Raw genomic sequence first — 12,890 nt, forward strand, 5'->3', positions numbered from 1 at the left:
TGCCCATTCCTTCAGAATGCCCCCAGTCCTCTACTTCATAAATGCAAGGACATTAGAACTTCCAAGCAATCAATTCTGCTGCAAAATTACATACAGTCTGCATCAGACGTTAAAACATATCTCCCACAACTGGAAATAAAGCAGTTGTGTGGAAGGAGGAACTCTCTACTCAATATCTATAACCTCATTCCAAGGGCCCAATGGGATGTTACATGTATCCGCATAAATCACCAGGCAGGCAGGCAAATACTATTTAACTCAATGGAGAAAGGAAGGAAAGAATACCCTCCTCAGGAGTTCACATTTTGAGAATTCCTCAGCAGTCCAGTGGTAGAACTCCATGCTTTCACTGCCAAGGGCACAGATTCGATCCCTGGTCTAGGAGTTAAGATCCAGCAAGCCACCCAATTCAGCCAAAAGTAAACAAATAAGCAAATAAATTATTTGTTTAAAAAAATTTGTTAAATAACTGAGCAATAAATAAAAGCCACTCTATAAAGAAAAATTAACTGTAAAATTTACATTCTTTACACACAAATGAATTTCTAAAAAAAAGTGATCAAACCACTGTTGAGCTTTTTCTCTTTTAGATCTAAACCTACACTTAAAATATTAGATTACCTAGTGGTAATGGTTGCACAATTCTTGTGAATACACTAAAATCCACTGACTTGTACCCCTTTAGAAGACACAATGGTATGTGAATTACCTCAATAAAGCTATTATTTAAAAAATATTATGAGTGCTCACTTCAAAGAAAATATAGTGAATTATTTTACAATAGAAGTTTATACATTAAAAAAAAATGTACTAAAAACACAACTACCAACAAGCAATGAAGCTAATGACAGGTAAGATCATAAAACTATAGGAATTAAAGGAGCAAAACATCAGCCCATTACCTAAAGCATGGTCCAGAGACTACCAGTAAGTAACAGCAACTCTAAAAGGTTCATTAGAAATGCAGAATCTTGGGCTCCATCCCAGACCTATTGAATCTTATTCTGTTTTTTAACAAGATCCCCAGGTAACGACTTCCCTGGTAGTCCAGTGGTTAAAAATCAGGCTGCCAATGCAGGGGACATCGGTTAGATTCCTGGTCTGGGCAGATTCCACATGCCATGGGCAACTAAGCCCATGCGCCACAGCTACTGAGCCCACACCCTAGAGTCTGAGAGCCCTACTACTGAAGCCCAAGCACCGTAAAGTGTGTGCTCCACAACAAGAGAAGCTACTCCAATGCGAAGCCTAAGCACTGCGACTAGAGAGTAGTCCCTGCTCGCCACTACCAGAGAAAGCCAGTAAGTAACAAAGACGACTCAGCACAGCCAAAATAAATAATATTTTTTTAAATAAAAGGATCCCCAGGTGACTCATAGGTATAAAGTTTGAGAAGCAATGATTTAAAGGACTGAGAAAAATGTCAACCAGCTATTCACAATATACAAAACTTGAGATCTCATGGTGTTAATGCAGCCTCTCAATTCCACACATTATCTAAAAGCTTAAAGCTTCTAAATGTTTGCTTCCTTGAAGTAGAGTCATGCAAACATCATCTCTTTCATATTCAGTTCTTTCAAGACCTAAGTAAACCCCTGAAAACACACTGACATATCTTAATAAAAGCAGAAAGTTGATACTACTGAAAACAAAGACTTACTAGCTGCTGTTGCAACTGGCTGAGCAATATTAGCCGGTGGCTTCAGTTTCATGAGTTCATTCAGACTATTATTTTTTAGCAGGTCCTTCAGTTGAACTTGGTCTTTTGAAGGTGCAGAAGTTATGGCATTTCGTACTGCTGGTGCTGAGACTGAAGGACGTGTGTTTGCAGTAGTCTGAATAAACTTCGTTAAAGTGATGGTTTGCCTATTCGTGGTTACAGGTGGTGTCTTAGTCATTACAATTGTAGATCCCAAGGTCGGAAGCTGATTTATCTGATTCAGCACAAACGTTGTAGTAGATGGAGGCTGCTGCTAGAAAACCATATACATCACACCTGTGAAAAATTCTTTACTCTCTAGTGCAACTCATATCAATAAACAGAGGAGGCCATTTAAAAATCTAAAACTGACTTAAGAACCTCAGCTAACCACTGGCACTTCATTTCTAATAATTATTAGCCATAAACTACCTAGTTAAAGGCTTCCCTGGTGGCTCAGTGGTAAAGAATCCACCAGCCAATACAGGAGGTGCTGGTTTGTTTTCTGGGTTGGGAACATACCCTGAAGAATGAAATGGCAACCCACTGCAGTATTCCTGCCTGGGAAATCCCATGGAGAGGAGTCTGAAAGGCTACAGTCCACGGGGTCGCAGAGAGTCGGACATGACCTAGCAACTAAACAACAACAAGTTAAAATATACTACTTTAAGGAAAAGAAGGTATAGCAGTAATGCTGAGGGCAGCAAGCATAAAATGAGAGTATCCTAAGTAAGCTGTGATGTACAGCAACCCTATGTAACACAAGAACTAGGAACATAACTTCTAATCCCAGCACCGCTCCAACTAATAAGATAACCCTAGGCAAATCATTTATGCCTGGAGGTGGGCTCTCAGAGGATCATTTTTCATGTCTAAAATTCTATGATTCCTGTAGAGTGTTTTCTGTCTATTGCATAGACTATACTGATGTTTAATTTACTAGGATAAAACCACCAAGCAGAGTTTTAAGTTCCTATGACATATGAAAAATCTACCCAGGTAAATTACAAATATTAGTGATAATGTGGATTCTTCCTTTGAGTCTAAGACAAAGCTACATAGCATTTTATTTTCTTTAGTTGGGAATGGGAGTTAGGAGCTGGACAAAAATTTTTTAAAAAGTCAAGATCTGAGGATAACAGTATGTCTGTGACTTCTACAACTAAAGTACAACTAAGGTTTTTTTTTTTCATTTATTTTTATTAGTTGGAGGCTAATTACTTAACAATATTGTAGTGGTTTTTGCCATACATTGACATGAATCAGCCATGGATTTACATGTGTTCCCCATCCCGATCCCGCCTCCCACCTCTCTCCCCATCCCATCCCTCTGGGTCTTCCCAGTGCACCAGCCCTGAGCACTTAAAGTACAACTAAGATATTTTTATAAATTTAAATCTATTTCTACTTTCTGCTCCCTTCAAAGTATCTGTTATTTCTCCATGGCTTCTCTAACAAGAATCTTCTAGATTACTATTTATCAATTTTAAATGTAACTTTCAACAGTACTTTATCACAAAGTCATCAAATTTTAACCTAACAGTTTATCTAATAATTTATATCATTAGGGCTCTTAAATAAGCATATTTCTATGTTTAGGGAGTTCCCTGATGCCCTGGTAGTTAGGATTCCAGGCTTTCATTCCCAGGGCCAGGGTTCAATTCCTGATAGGGGAAGCTGAGACCCCATAAAGCATAGCTACCAACAACAAAGCTGCTATGCTTAAAGTGAGATGAGGAACTCTACATTTAAAGCATAGTAATATCACATAAAAATTATTATGTGCCAATGGACCAAACTAATTAAAATGAAAAATGTAATGGGATAACGTGTAGTTCATCTTCATGAATTCTTGATCATTTTCAATAAATAAACTAAAAAAGTGCTTTTTTCCTAACTATCTTTTGATCAACATAACTAACAGAAGAGTGAAAGAAATGTTTTATAAAGTAGGTGAGAGTAAAATATTGGGAAAGCAGCAAAAAGTAGAACTAGTGAGATAAACTATTTTATAATAAAGGTTATTTTCTGACCATAATCCTAAACTATTTCCATAGCAACACCAAATCTAAATAATTCTTACCCTAACATTTAAAAGTGCCGGAGTAGGTACCGTCTCTGGTTCTTGTTTAACAGGAACTGCTGCTTCAGTCTCCAAACCTAGTTCTAATGCACTAAGTGGCATTGACTGGAGAGAAAACATCAGAGAAAGAAACAAAGAATGATGGCAGTGAATTCTGTTTCAAGAACAAGACATGTAGTTATTTTACTAAAAAAAAAAAAAAACTTCAAGCTTTACATTCAAATGGAATGTAAAACCACTGATATCAGGTACAAAATAACAGTATTTGGAAGCATAATATCTTCGTTAAACTACGCTAACACCACAATCTTATTTTTGCTTTCAGAGAATGTGTATTGTGAAACCTCTGAAAAATGTTTGAAATCTCAGAAAAATGTTCCTATAAAGTACAAAGACAAGTATTGAGATTAGTGGTCCTCCACAATAACTCTAAGCAATTCATCTCTTGCTTTTATATCATCATATATCAAAGCAGAAAACATCTTGATTTGCACTACAAGTATTTTCCACCTTGTGAATGAACACTAACACTCAACATAAAAATAATGTCCACATGCATATTTAAAATTAAGACTTATTAATACTTCTCTCTATAATAGAAAATAAAAATAAGAAAAAATTCATTTTTTGCAGATGCTTTGGAAAACTCTTACCTGCTGTATGGGAGGCGTAGGTGTTGGAGTTGCAAGCCCCGCATCTCCACCATCAATATCAAAGAGGTCATTTGGACTAATTCCACTCTCGCTCAAAGCAGCAAGCAGTAAATCTTGCCCTGGTTCCACCATCTTTAGAACAAAATATTAAATATTAACATAAAAAACTTAAAATGACAACTAACACTTTCTAAATATAAACCAATATTTTCTACCAAATCCATTCATTCAATATTTATGAAGAATCTTCTACATAGGAGGCAAAAACAGATGAAAATAGTCTCTTATACAAAGAAATTCACATTAAGATGGAAAGGACAAGGGACTTCCCTGATGGTCCAGTGGCTAAGACTCTGTGCTCCCAGTGCAAGGGGCCCAGGTTCAATCCCTGGTCAGGGAACTTGATCCCACGTACCACAATTAAGAGTTCATTGCCAAATAAATAAATATTTTTTAAAAAGAAAAGAAAAGCCACACTATGTAATTCAAAAATAAAGTGGATGATTTAAAGAAAAAAAAAAAAAGGTGGAAAGGACAAAGAAGTATATAAATCACAGCAAGAGTCTATGTCTACAAAATGCTGTGGGAACAGAGAAGGAAATGATGAATTAACCTGGAGAGAGGGGTTACAAAGATGACAATGCAAGCAAGTCTCAGGTAAGAAATCACCAGGCAGACAAGGATCTTCTGATAGTGTATTCAAACCCATGGCAGCACAAAGATATTGGCACTCTAAAAAAGACGGCTACAGTAATTCACCATGTTCACCGTGGGTATGGAATCTCAGAACAGAAATAGGATGTTCGCAAAGGTGATGGTGAGAGACAGGAAATTATCGCCTACAGCCTTGTGCATTATGCTAGAGAGCACATTTAATCTTATGAGCAACAGTGGTTACTAAAGGGTTTTCAGATAGAGAACTGCATGATGTAGTCAGATCTGTGGCTTAGAAAAATTACTCTACAGCAGTGTGGAAGCAAACTGAGAAAGGGTAGAGTAAGACCAAAGCAGGGAGACATCTTAGGAAACTGCTACAGCAGACCAGGAAAAAGATGATATGGTGTTAACAGCAGGGTACAGAGATAAAGAGGGGAGAATGGATTCCAAGATATTTACGAAGGAGAATCCGTAAGTTTAAATAAAAGCTCAAAATGAAAGAACATGAAATACACATAAAGTTTAAGTTGGTAGAGGATTAGAGTTTAAGCCATGAGAAAATGGGATGGTGCGGGGAGGGGGATGTTGAGCCCAGAAGACCTAAAGATACATGGAGTTCAGGGGGGAAAATGCCTCTTTCGATTAGCCAGACCCATTTTCAGATGGAGTTTCCCAAGCCAGATCAAAGTATTCCACCACTAAGATGGATTTTTATCTATTTTGTAAGGAATAATAAAGTTTAACAGAGCTTTCTCAATTTTAATTTTTCTCATTTATCTGAAATAACCAATTTATATATACAAACATAGGCAATCTGACCACTAGGTTTTTCTCAGAGAACTATTTCATGCTACATAAATAATATTCTAATTTCAGTTAGTCCACTTGTTTTCAGACTGTGAAATAGAATTAAATGTTTCATTATGTCCTATCAAAAAAAAAAAAAAATTTTTAGCCAACAATACCATGACTTCCCAACATACAAGAACTACTCTTTTAGATGAAATCAGAACATTTTAACAGAAAAATTCTCTACTATATAGGTCTATGTCATCTGTACATCATTTAGAAAGATGGTCTAAAGGAAATATGAATGAGTTTCAGGTGGAAACCACATACACTGAGAAACAAACTAAGGGGAGACCTGCTGTTTAAAAAAGAAAGAGTGGGAGAAGGCAAGGGTGGGATGTTCTGAGAGAACAGCATTGAAACAAGTATACTATCAAGGATGAAACAGATCACCAGCCCAGGATGGATGCATGAGACAAGTGCTCAGGGCTAGTGCACTGGGAAGACCCAGAGGGATGGGATGAAGAGGGAGGCGGGAGGGGGGATCGGGATGGGGAACACATGTAAATCCATGGCTGATTCATGTCAGTGTATGGCAAAAATCACTACCATATTGTAAAGTAATTAGTCTCCAACTAATAAAAATAAATGGAAAAAAAAAAAAGGGAGAGCCCAAAGATTTCCCCAAAATTTTTCAGAGAAAAGAAAAGAAGTTTAAGGAAGAAAGCATTTTGAGCAGGCAGGAGGAAGGGAACTAACAGTGATTAAGTTTCTTTTGAGCTTCCCTGAAAGTTCAGTTGATAAAGAATCAGCCTGCAATGCAGGAGGCTCCGGTTCAATTCCTGGGTTGGGAAGATCTGCTGGAGAAGGGATCGGCCACCCACTCCAGTATTCTTGGGCTTCCCTGATGGCTCAGCTTGTAAAGACTCCACCTGCAATGTGGGAGATCTGGGTTCGATCCCTGGGTTGGGAAGCTACCTTGGAGAAAGTAAACACTACCCCTCCAGTATTCTGGCCTGGAGAATTCCATGGACTGTATAGTCCAGGGGGTCGCAGAGAGAAAGACACAACTGAGTGACTTTCACTTTTTTCCACAAGCCTTGCAGTGTGTTTAGCTCTTCATGTACATCACTAGTCCATGACAACCCTTAGCAAGATAGGTACTACAATCCTAGACGTGAAACTGAGGCTCAAAAAGCTTAAATTACCCACCCAAGGTCACACCTAAATCTAGACTTCTCAAACTACCAAAGTAATGCCATCTCTTTCCAATCGGTAGATAAAGAAGTCAATGTTGGTATGAAGTTTCAATACTTAACTTCAGAATAAATGCCTGTCTGAACTGGAATGGGGAGTGTTAGTATTACACAGCAAGATGGGAATAGTATGAAAGAACCAGATGACAGAGGAGACAAGTAGGAGAAATGTCCCAACATGGATTTAATATAAAATTGACAAACTACTCTAATAAGGAAGTAATATATAATAGTTGGTCATACTTTACAAATTACTATTCTAATATACAGTACACATGTACCAACAGTGCTAAATCAATGCTTAAAAAAATACATTTTCCTTCTGTAAAATACTTCACTAGGACCAATGACCTAACTAATTATACTCAAAAGTACACAAACATCATTAAAATTTATTTCAACAAAAAATCATTTAAGTGTTACTGAATTCATGAGCTTTTTGAAATATATTTTCTGAACTATCATTAAAAGTACAAAAATATTATGGAAGAGAGGAATTTGGGGAACAAACTTGTTGGCATTCACACAATAGATAACAGCAACAGTTATAAGTAACATTATCAGTGATCTCTTCAAAAGTTCATAGGAATCACAATTTGAGACCCTCTGATCTGAGTAGTGACCAACTAGTGACAACACCATAAGAGACATTGTCTTTCACAAGCTATTAGTGAAAAAGATTTTAATTTTATACACATCTTATACACAAATAAAATCTAGAGCCTTTCTCTCAAGCCAATTGGGCAGAAATTTCCTATTTGTACTTTTTTTTGCAATAAGAAGTGGGGAAGGGGATATAGAGGAAACATCTATGCCAGTGTTTAACTTCATTAAGCAAAAACCCCTAATATTTAATCATATTCCTATTCTGAAACTATTACAGACTCACAGAATTTCAGTGCTCAAGCTAACAGAGCCCCTAAAAGGTTGTATTTTGCAACCTTCTCCACATTTTACAAACAAGTAAGATGTATTCCTGAGAGAGAAAACAACATTTTCATTTTGAAAGTATATAATGTAAACGCAAATACTGTAATGTGCAAAAGAACTGTTACAGTGTGTCTACAAAGATTTCACAGACCTCAGGTGACATTTAACCTAACAAATACTTCGGCCACCTGATGCGAAGAATTGATTCATTTGAAAAGACCCTGACGCTGGGAAAGACTGAAAGCGGGAGGAGAAGGGGATGACAGGGGATGAGATGGTTGGATGGCATCACCGACTCAATGGACATGAGTTTCAGTAAACTCTGGGAGTTGGTGATGGACAGGGAGGCCTGGCATGCTACAGGCCATGGGGTCACAAAGAGTCGGACACGACTGAGTGACTGAACTGAACCTAACAAACCTAAAAGTTAATAACCATAGAGTGATTCTATTTCAAACAATGAACAACAAAAAGGTTCTATTTTTATCACAAATACTTTCGAAAATATCACCTGTTCAAACAGTACATCTATCAAAGTATCCATGATAAATAACAAATAATAAATAACACGGTAGTAAAGAGAAACTAAGAAATATCCTTGGCAGGAAAAGAATCCTGAGAAACAGCAGCCAATCAGAAAAATGAAAGGATACAGTTCCCACCGAGAATACCAACACTGAAACCTATCAACAGACAAGGTTCCTCTTGTTGAGACCAAAGCAGATCTTTATAGCTCTGGGAAGACAAGGGATAATCTGCAGTGGCAACAGCACACCACAGAGGTTGAAGTGGGAGTCAAACAGAACACACGGTTTTGAATACTGCTAGTAGTATGAGACAGTCAAGTAATAACCTGACTCAGTTTTCTCATCTTCACAATGAAATAAAAAGAGAATCTACTTTATAGGATTGCTGTGTTGATTAAACGCTATACCACTTGGGATAAATACTAGCTACTAGCTATTAACTATCATACTGATAAACATTACTACAAAGTTCAAAAAAAAATGTTTTTCTTCAAATTGCTGATGCAACACCTTATTTCCAGAATATAAACTTTACCTGTTGACAACTTAATTCAATAATTAACTTCCATACTAGCTCTATAAAATACTAGCTCTCTTTCACTCAGGTCATACTTTCAATTTGTCCAGTTAACCAGCGTATCTAGAGGAAACTGGCAGACATCTTCAAATGTGTACACATATCATTTTTAAGAAGTATCTTAAAATAAAATTATCTTAGGGAGGGGACATACCTATACTTGTGGCTGATTCATGCTGCTATATGGCAGTGTGTTTGTTGCTCAGTATTGTCTCTTTTGTGACCCCATGGATCTATGGCAAAGGCCCACACAATACTGTAAAGCAACTATCCTCAAAAAAAAAAAAGTCTCTTTGCCTGAAAAGGATTTTTCTCATTATTTAGTAATGCTAAGCATGTCTGATTTTTGACCCAACTTTTGTTTTTATGCAGCCAGGATGTCCAATGACTGACATTTAGCTTAAGAATCTGAAGGGTAATGATCCACTTTGAATTTAACTGCTAAGTCCATCAGCAAGTATTCACGGTCTCCTGGGTACTGGTTCCTTAAGAATATTAGGCAGAAGGGAAGGTAGGTATAAACAGGTTTGCTAAAGAGAACTTCCTTCACCTAAAAGGACACACTCCGTACTTTTTAACACCTACTTTCCTGGGCAGCAATCGCTCAGTGACATGCCCCCCCCTCACTCTCACTGCAAAACCTATAGAAAGAATGGAATCACAGAGGAATGCGCAGATTATATACAAGCTCCAAAAATGCTTTGAAAAAGCACCATGAGAAAGAATGGGGGAGGAGGGTGAAACTATGTTCTCGATCACAACATGAAACTCTGATGGCTAGTCTTCCCAATATTCACTGTATGGTTGGACTTTTTTCTCTTAACTCTCAAAATAATCCGAGAGTAAAAATTACCTGTTATCCCCTTGTTGGAGATGAGATACTGAGGCCTAGAGAGATAAACTGTAACACGTTAACAACAAAGCAAGCTTGGAGCAGAATTACAAACCTAGGATGGCTGATATCACATCACCCAGATTCTGTGTTTTGAATCCCATACCAGTATGTTTCAAATTGCCAGTCACAACACAATGAATTGTCAAATAATTTACGTTATGACCAGTATTTTTAAAATGTTTCAAATACAGACTATTCAAATATGTTAAATACAGAACAGAATTAGTGCAGCACACAGTAAAAGGTAAACATTATTATACAAAACTCAGTTCTACACATGTATTAATGTGCTAGTTCACAATATAAAACACATTCCTTACTATGGAATACAGTGAAAAGGTTTGAAAATCACTGCTCCGTGCTACATACTATCTCCTAAGAAGTAAACAAGCATATTAATTTGATGGATTTTGTACCATATATTTATTTTTGTTCATAAGAGAGAGTTCCTGCTCTTCAAGAGCCTACCCTTTCCCTCTACAGAAAATTTCAGTGGTATCCCAAGGCTGTCCTTAATACTCAGTTCAGCCACATCAAAGTGGATCTATCAATTAGCATAAAAAAAGACAACTGCAAAAACTGAAGGATTACATCATTTTAGTTATTAATTGGGTATTTAATGGAAAACAATTCCTCTCAGAAAGTATCTTTATTTACCCCAATTTTCGAAAACCCCAGAGCCTCATGAAAAGTCAGGAAACTTGTGAAGACCAGCCCTCAGACCTTCCTGCTTTCTTACTTCACAGGCAGGTCAGCAAATCTCAAATCAAAGCTCAATTTAGAGACTAAGAAAGGACAAAATGTTATCTGTACCTAAAGTCTTCGCGGCTTGGGGAGGGGGGGGGGGGCGGGGGACGACTTTAAAAATCTCCATATTGCACATTTTAAAATGGTAATCTCAGTAACGCCCTTAAAACCTGTAAAACTGTCTCAAACATAAAAGCATTCAATGGACGAATGACCGGATGAATGCATTTATCAACTATAAGTCACTCACTAAGCCTCCCTTTTTAACACTTATCCAGAAACTGAAGTAAAATTTATTTAAATTTCTGAAGAACTGTAAGGAATAAATTTAGACTGGAAACAGAGTTAGACTGGGAGACAAAAAGCAGAAGCCAGAGGAAAACAGTAAAGATGTCTTCTCTGGTAAGGTAAAAACTGGAAACAACTTCTTTCAACATGAAAATAAAATGTCCCCTTGATAGCAAAACTAATATCCTACTAGCAGTAAATTCTACATTTTACCCTAGAAATTCTGTACAAACTATCTTTTGTGCAGTGATGAACGCTTTCCCCATTGCTTACAAAAATCAGTTCTGACCGCCGTAAATAACCGGGAAAATATGGGATCCCTTCGCACTGTTAGCTGGTTTAAGTGACTGCAACTCTTACGAGGAATGGCGATATAGCAACTAAGGGTTTGACAGCTTTCTGGGCCCTCCTTGGCCGACACTTTAGAACCCTATTCCGTCTCTAATTCTGGTTACATTGAGAATATGAAATATTTAACTTAACAAACTGCTAATAACCAACTTTCAAAGGTCAAAGGGAACCCAGCTTTTAACCTTCTCCCATCAACACGTGTTCAGTACAAACTTCCGGGTGCAGTTACAATTGGCTACGCAATTCAATGGATAAAAACGTTGCTTTCTTTGACTCTCATTTTCTCTCCCGTTCTTTTCCCACGTTTCTCAACCAGCGACTCCCCAAAACAAAAGCCTCCCACAGTAAACCGAGCACGCACATAAAAAAGAGCTTCTCTGTGCGAGGATCAAGTTAGTGGTCCGCAAACATTAACCAAACACAAGCACAAAGCCGGGGTGGAAAGGGGAGGAGCTGGATGCCAGGGTCAGGAAAGAAACAATCACAAGGGTTCAGGAACATCCAAATCTCCTCAGCGGTTAAACCGACTTCAAACCACTTCTGGGAAACCACCAGCATATACTGGTTTGGGGAACTTTAGATACTCGTTACGCCAAACACTCTCAAAGTAAGCAAATCCCCAACCGACTTGACCCTCCACAGAGATGCCTGCTTAGTGTTTAGGAGGCGGGCGAGCGAGCTTGGGGCAAAATTAACCTCATCACTGGGTGAAGCGTGAAGGTGGCCCCACGTGTCCCACGTACCGTCCCCACCACCCCGACAGCGAGGTGACCAGCAAATTGTAGGTGCGGTGTCCCGTCGCTCCCCGCAATCGCCCTGAACCGGAGCAATCCTTGGATACGAGGACTTTTGAAGGATTGCGGAGCTCACTTTCCTGCGGGTCCCGGGACCTCACAGCCCCCTGGTCCAGCCGCGGAACCAAGGGCGGCGAACCAAGCAGAGCCGGAGCCGGCGTCCGCAGACGATGACTCCTCGCTAAAACCAGGTGCCTCCAACCCGGGACAACGGGGCCCTCGGGGCCCGAGAGCCCCACGCGCGGCGACCGCAGGGCCCGGCGCTGACGGGCGGAGGAAGCGAGCGCGGCGGAGCCGCCGCCGGGACTGTGCCCCCGAAGACCCCGGGGCGCGCAGCGGAGGGGGCGGCGAGGGAGGCCCCAAGCCAGGGAGAGGTGGCGGCCCCCCCCCCAGCCCGGCCCCGCACGGCCCCCTGAGGAGGGTGTGAGTGGGAGGCTGTCCGGGAGAAGGAGTGTGGAGGCAGAAAAGGGATAAGGGGTGGACTTACTTTCCCCGCCGGATCCGACACCGGAACAGCTTCTCTCAGGTGACGAGAGCTTGAAGAACCAGAGGCGACGGGAGCGGAGGCGGCGGTGGCGGCGGCAGCAGCGGCGTCCGGCTGTGCCTACCTCCCCGCCGCCATCTTGACGCCCCTCCCCCCAACC

General features: G+C 39.5%; 1 protein-coding gene and 1 non-coding gene across 2 annotated transcripts in view; one reads left to right on the forward strand and one right to left on the reverse strand.

The window, feature by feature from the left end:
• SBNO1 (strawberry notch homolog 1) overlaps positions 1–12,890 on the reverse strand; it is a 56,437-nt gene extending 43,547 nt beyond the window's left edge. Inside the window, exons 1-4 of the mRNA XM_061142055.1 lie at positions 12,734–12,890; positions 4,436–4,567; positions 3,783–3,887; positions 1,661–1,973 (exon numbers count right to left, since the gene is read on the reverse strand). Coding sequence (XP_060998038.1) covers positions 1,661–1,973; positions 3,783–3,887; positions 4,436–4,567 — 550 coding nt within the window. The 5' untranslated portion in view covers positions 12,734–12,890. The remainder of the gene's footprint in view (positions 1–1,660; positions 1,974–3,782; positions 3,888–4,435; positions 4,568–12,733) is intronic.
• Positions 4,763–4,835, forward strand: TRNAW-CCA (transfer RNA tryptophan (anticodon CCA)). The gene has a single exon. It is a non-coding gene; the product is annotated as a tRNA-Trp (tRNA).

The sequence above is a fragment of the Dama dama genome, chromosome 5 (genome assembly GCF_033118175.1).
Source record: "Dama dama isolate Ldn47 chromosome 5, ASM3311817v1, whole genome shotgun sequence".
In the NCBI taxonomy this organism is placed as follows: domain Eukaryota; kingdom Metazoa; phylum Chordata; class Mammalia; order Artiodactyla; family Cervidae; genus Dama; species Dama dama.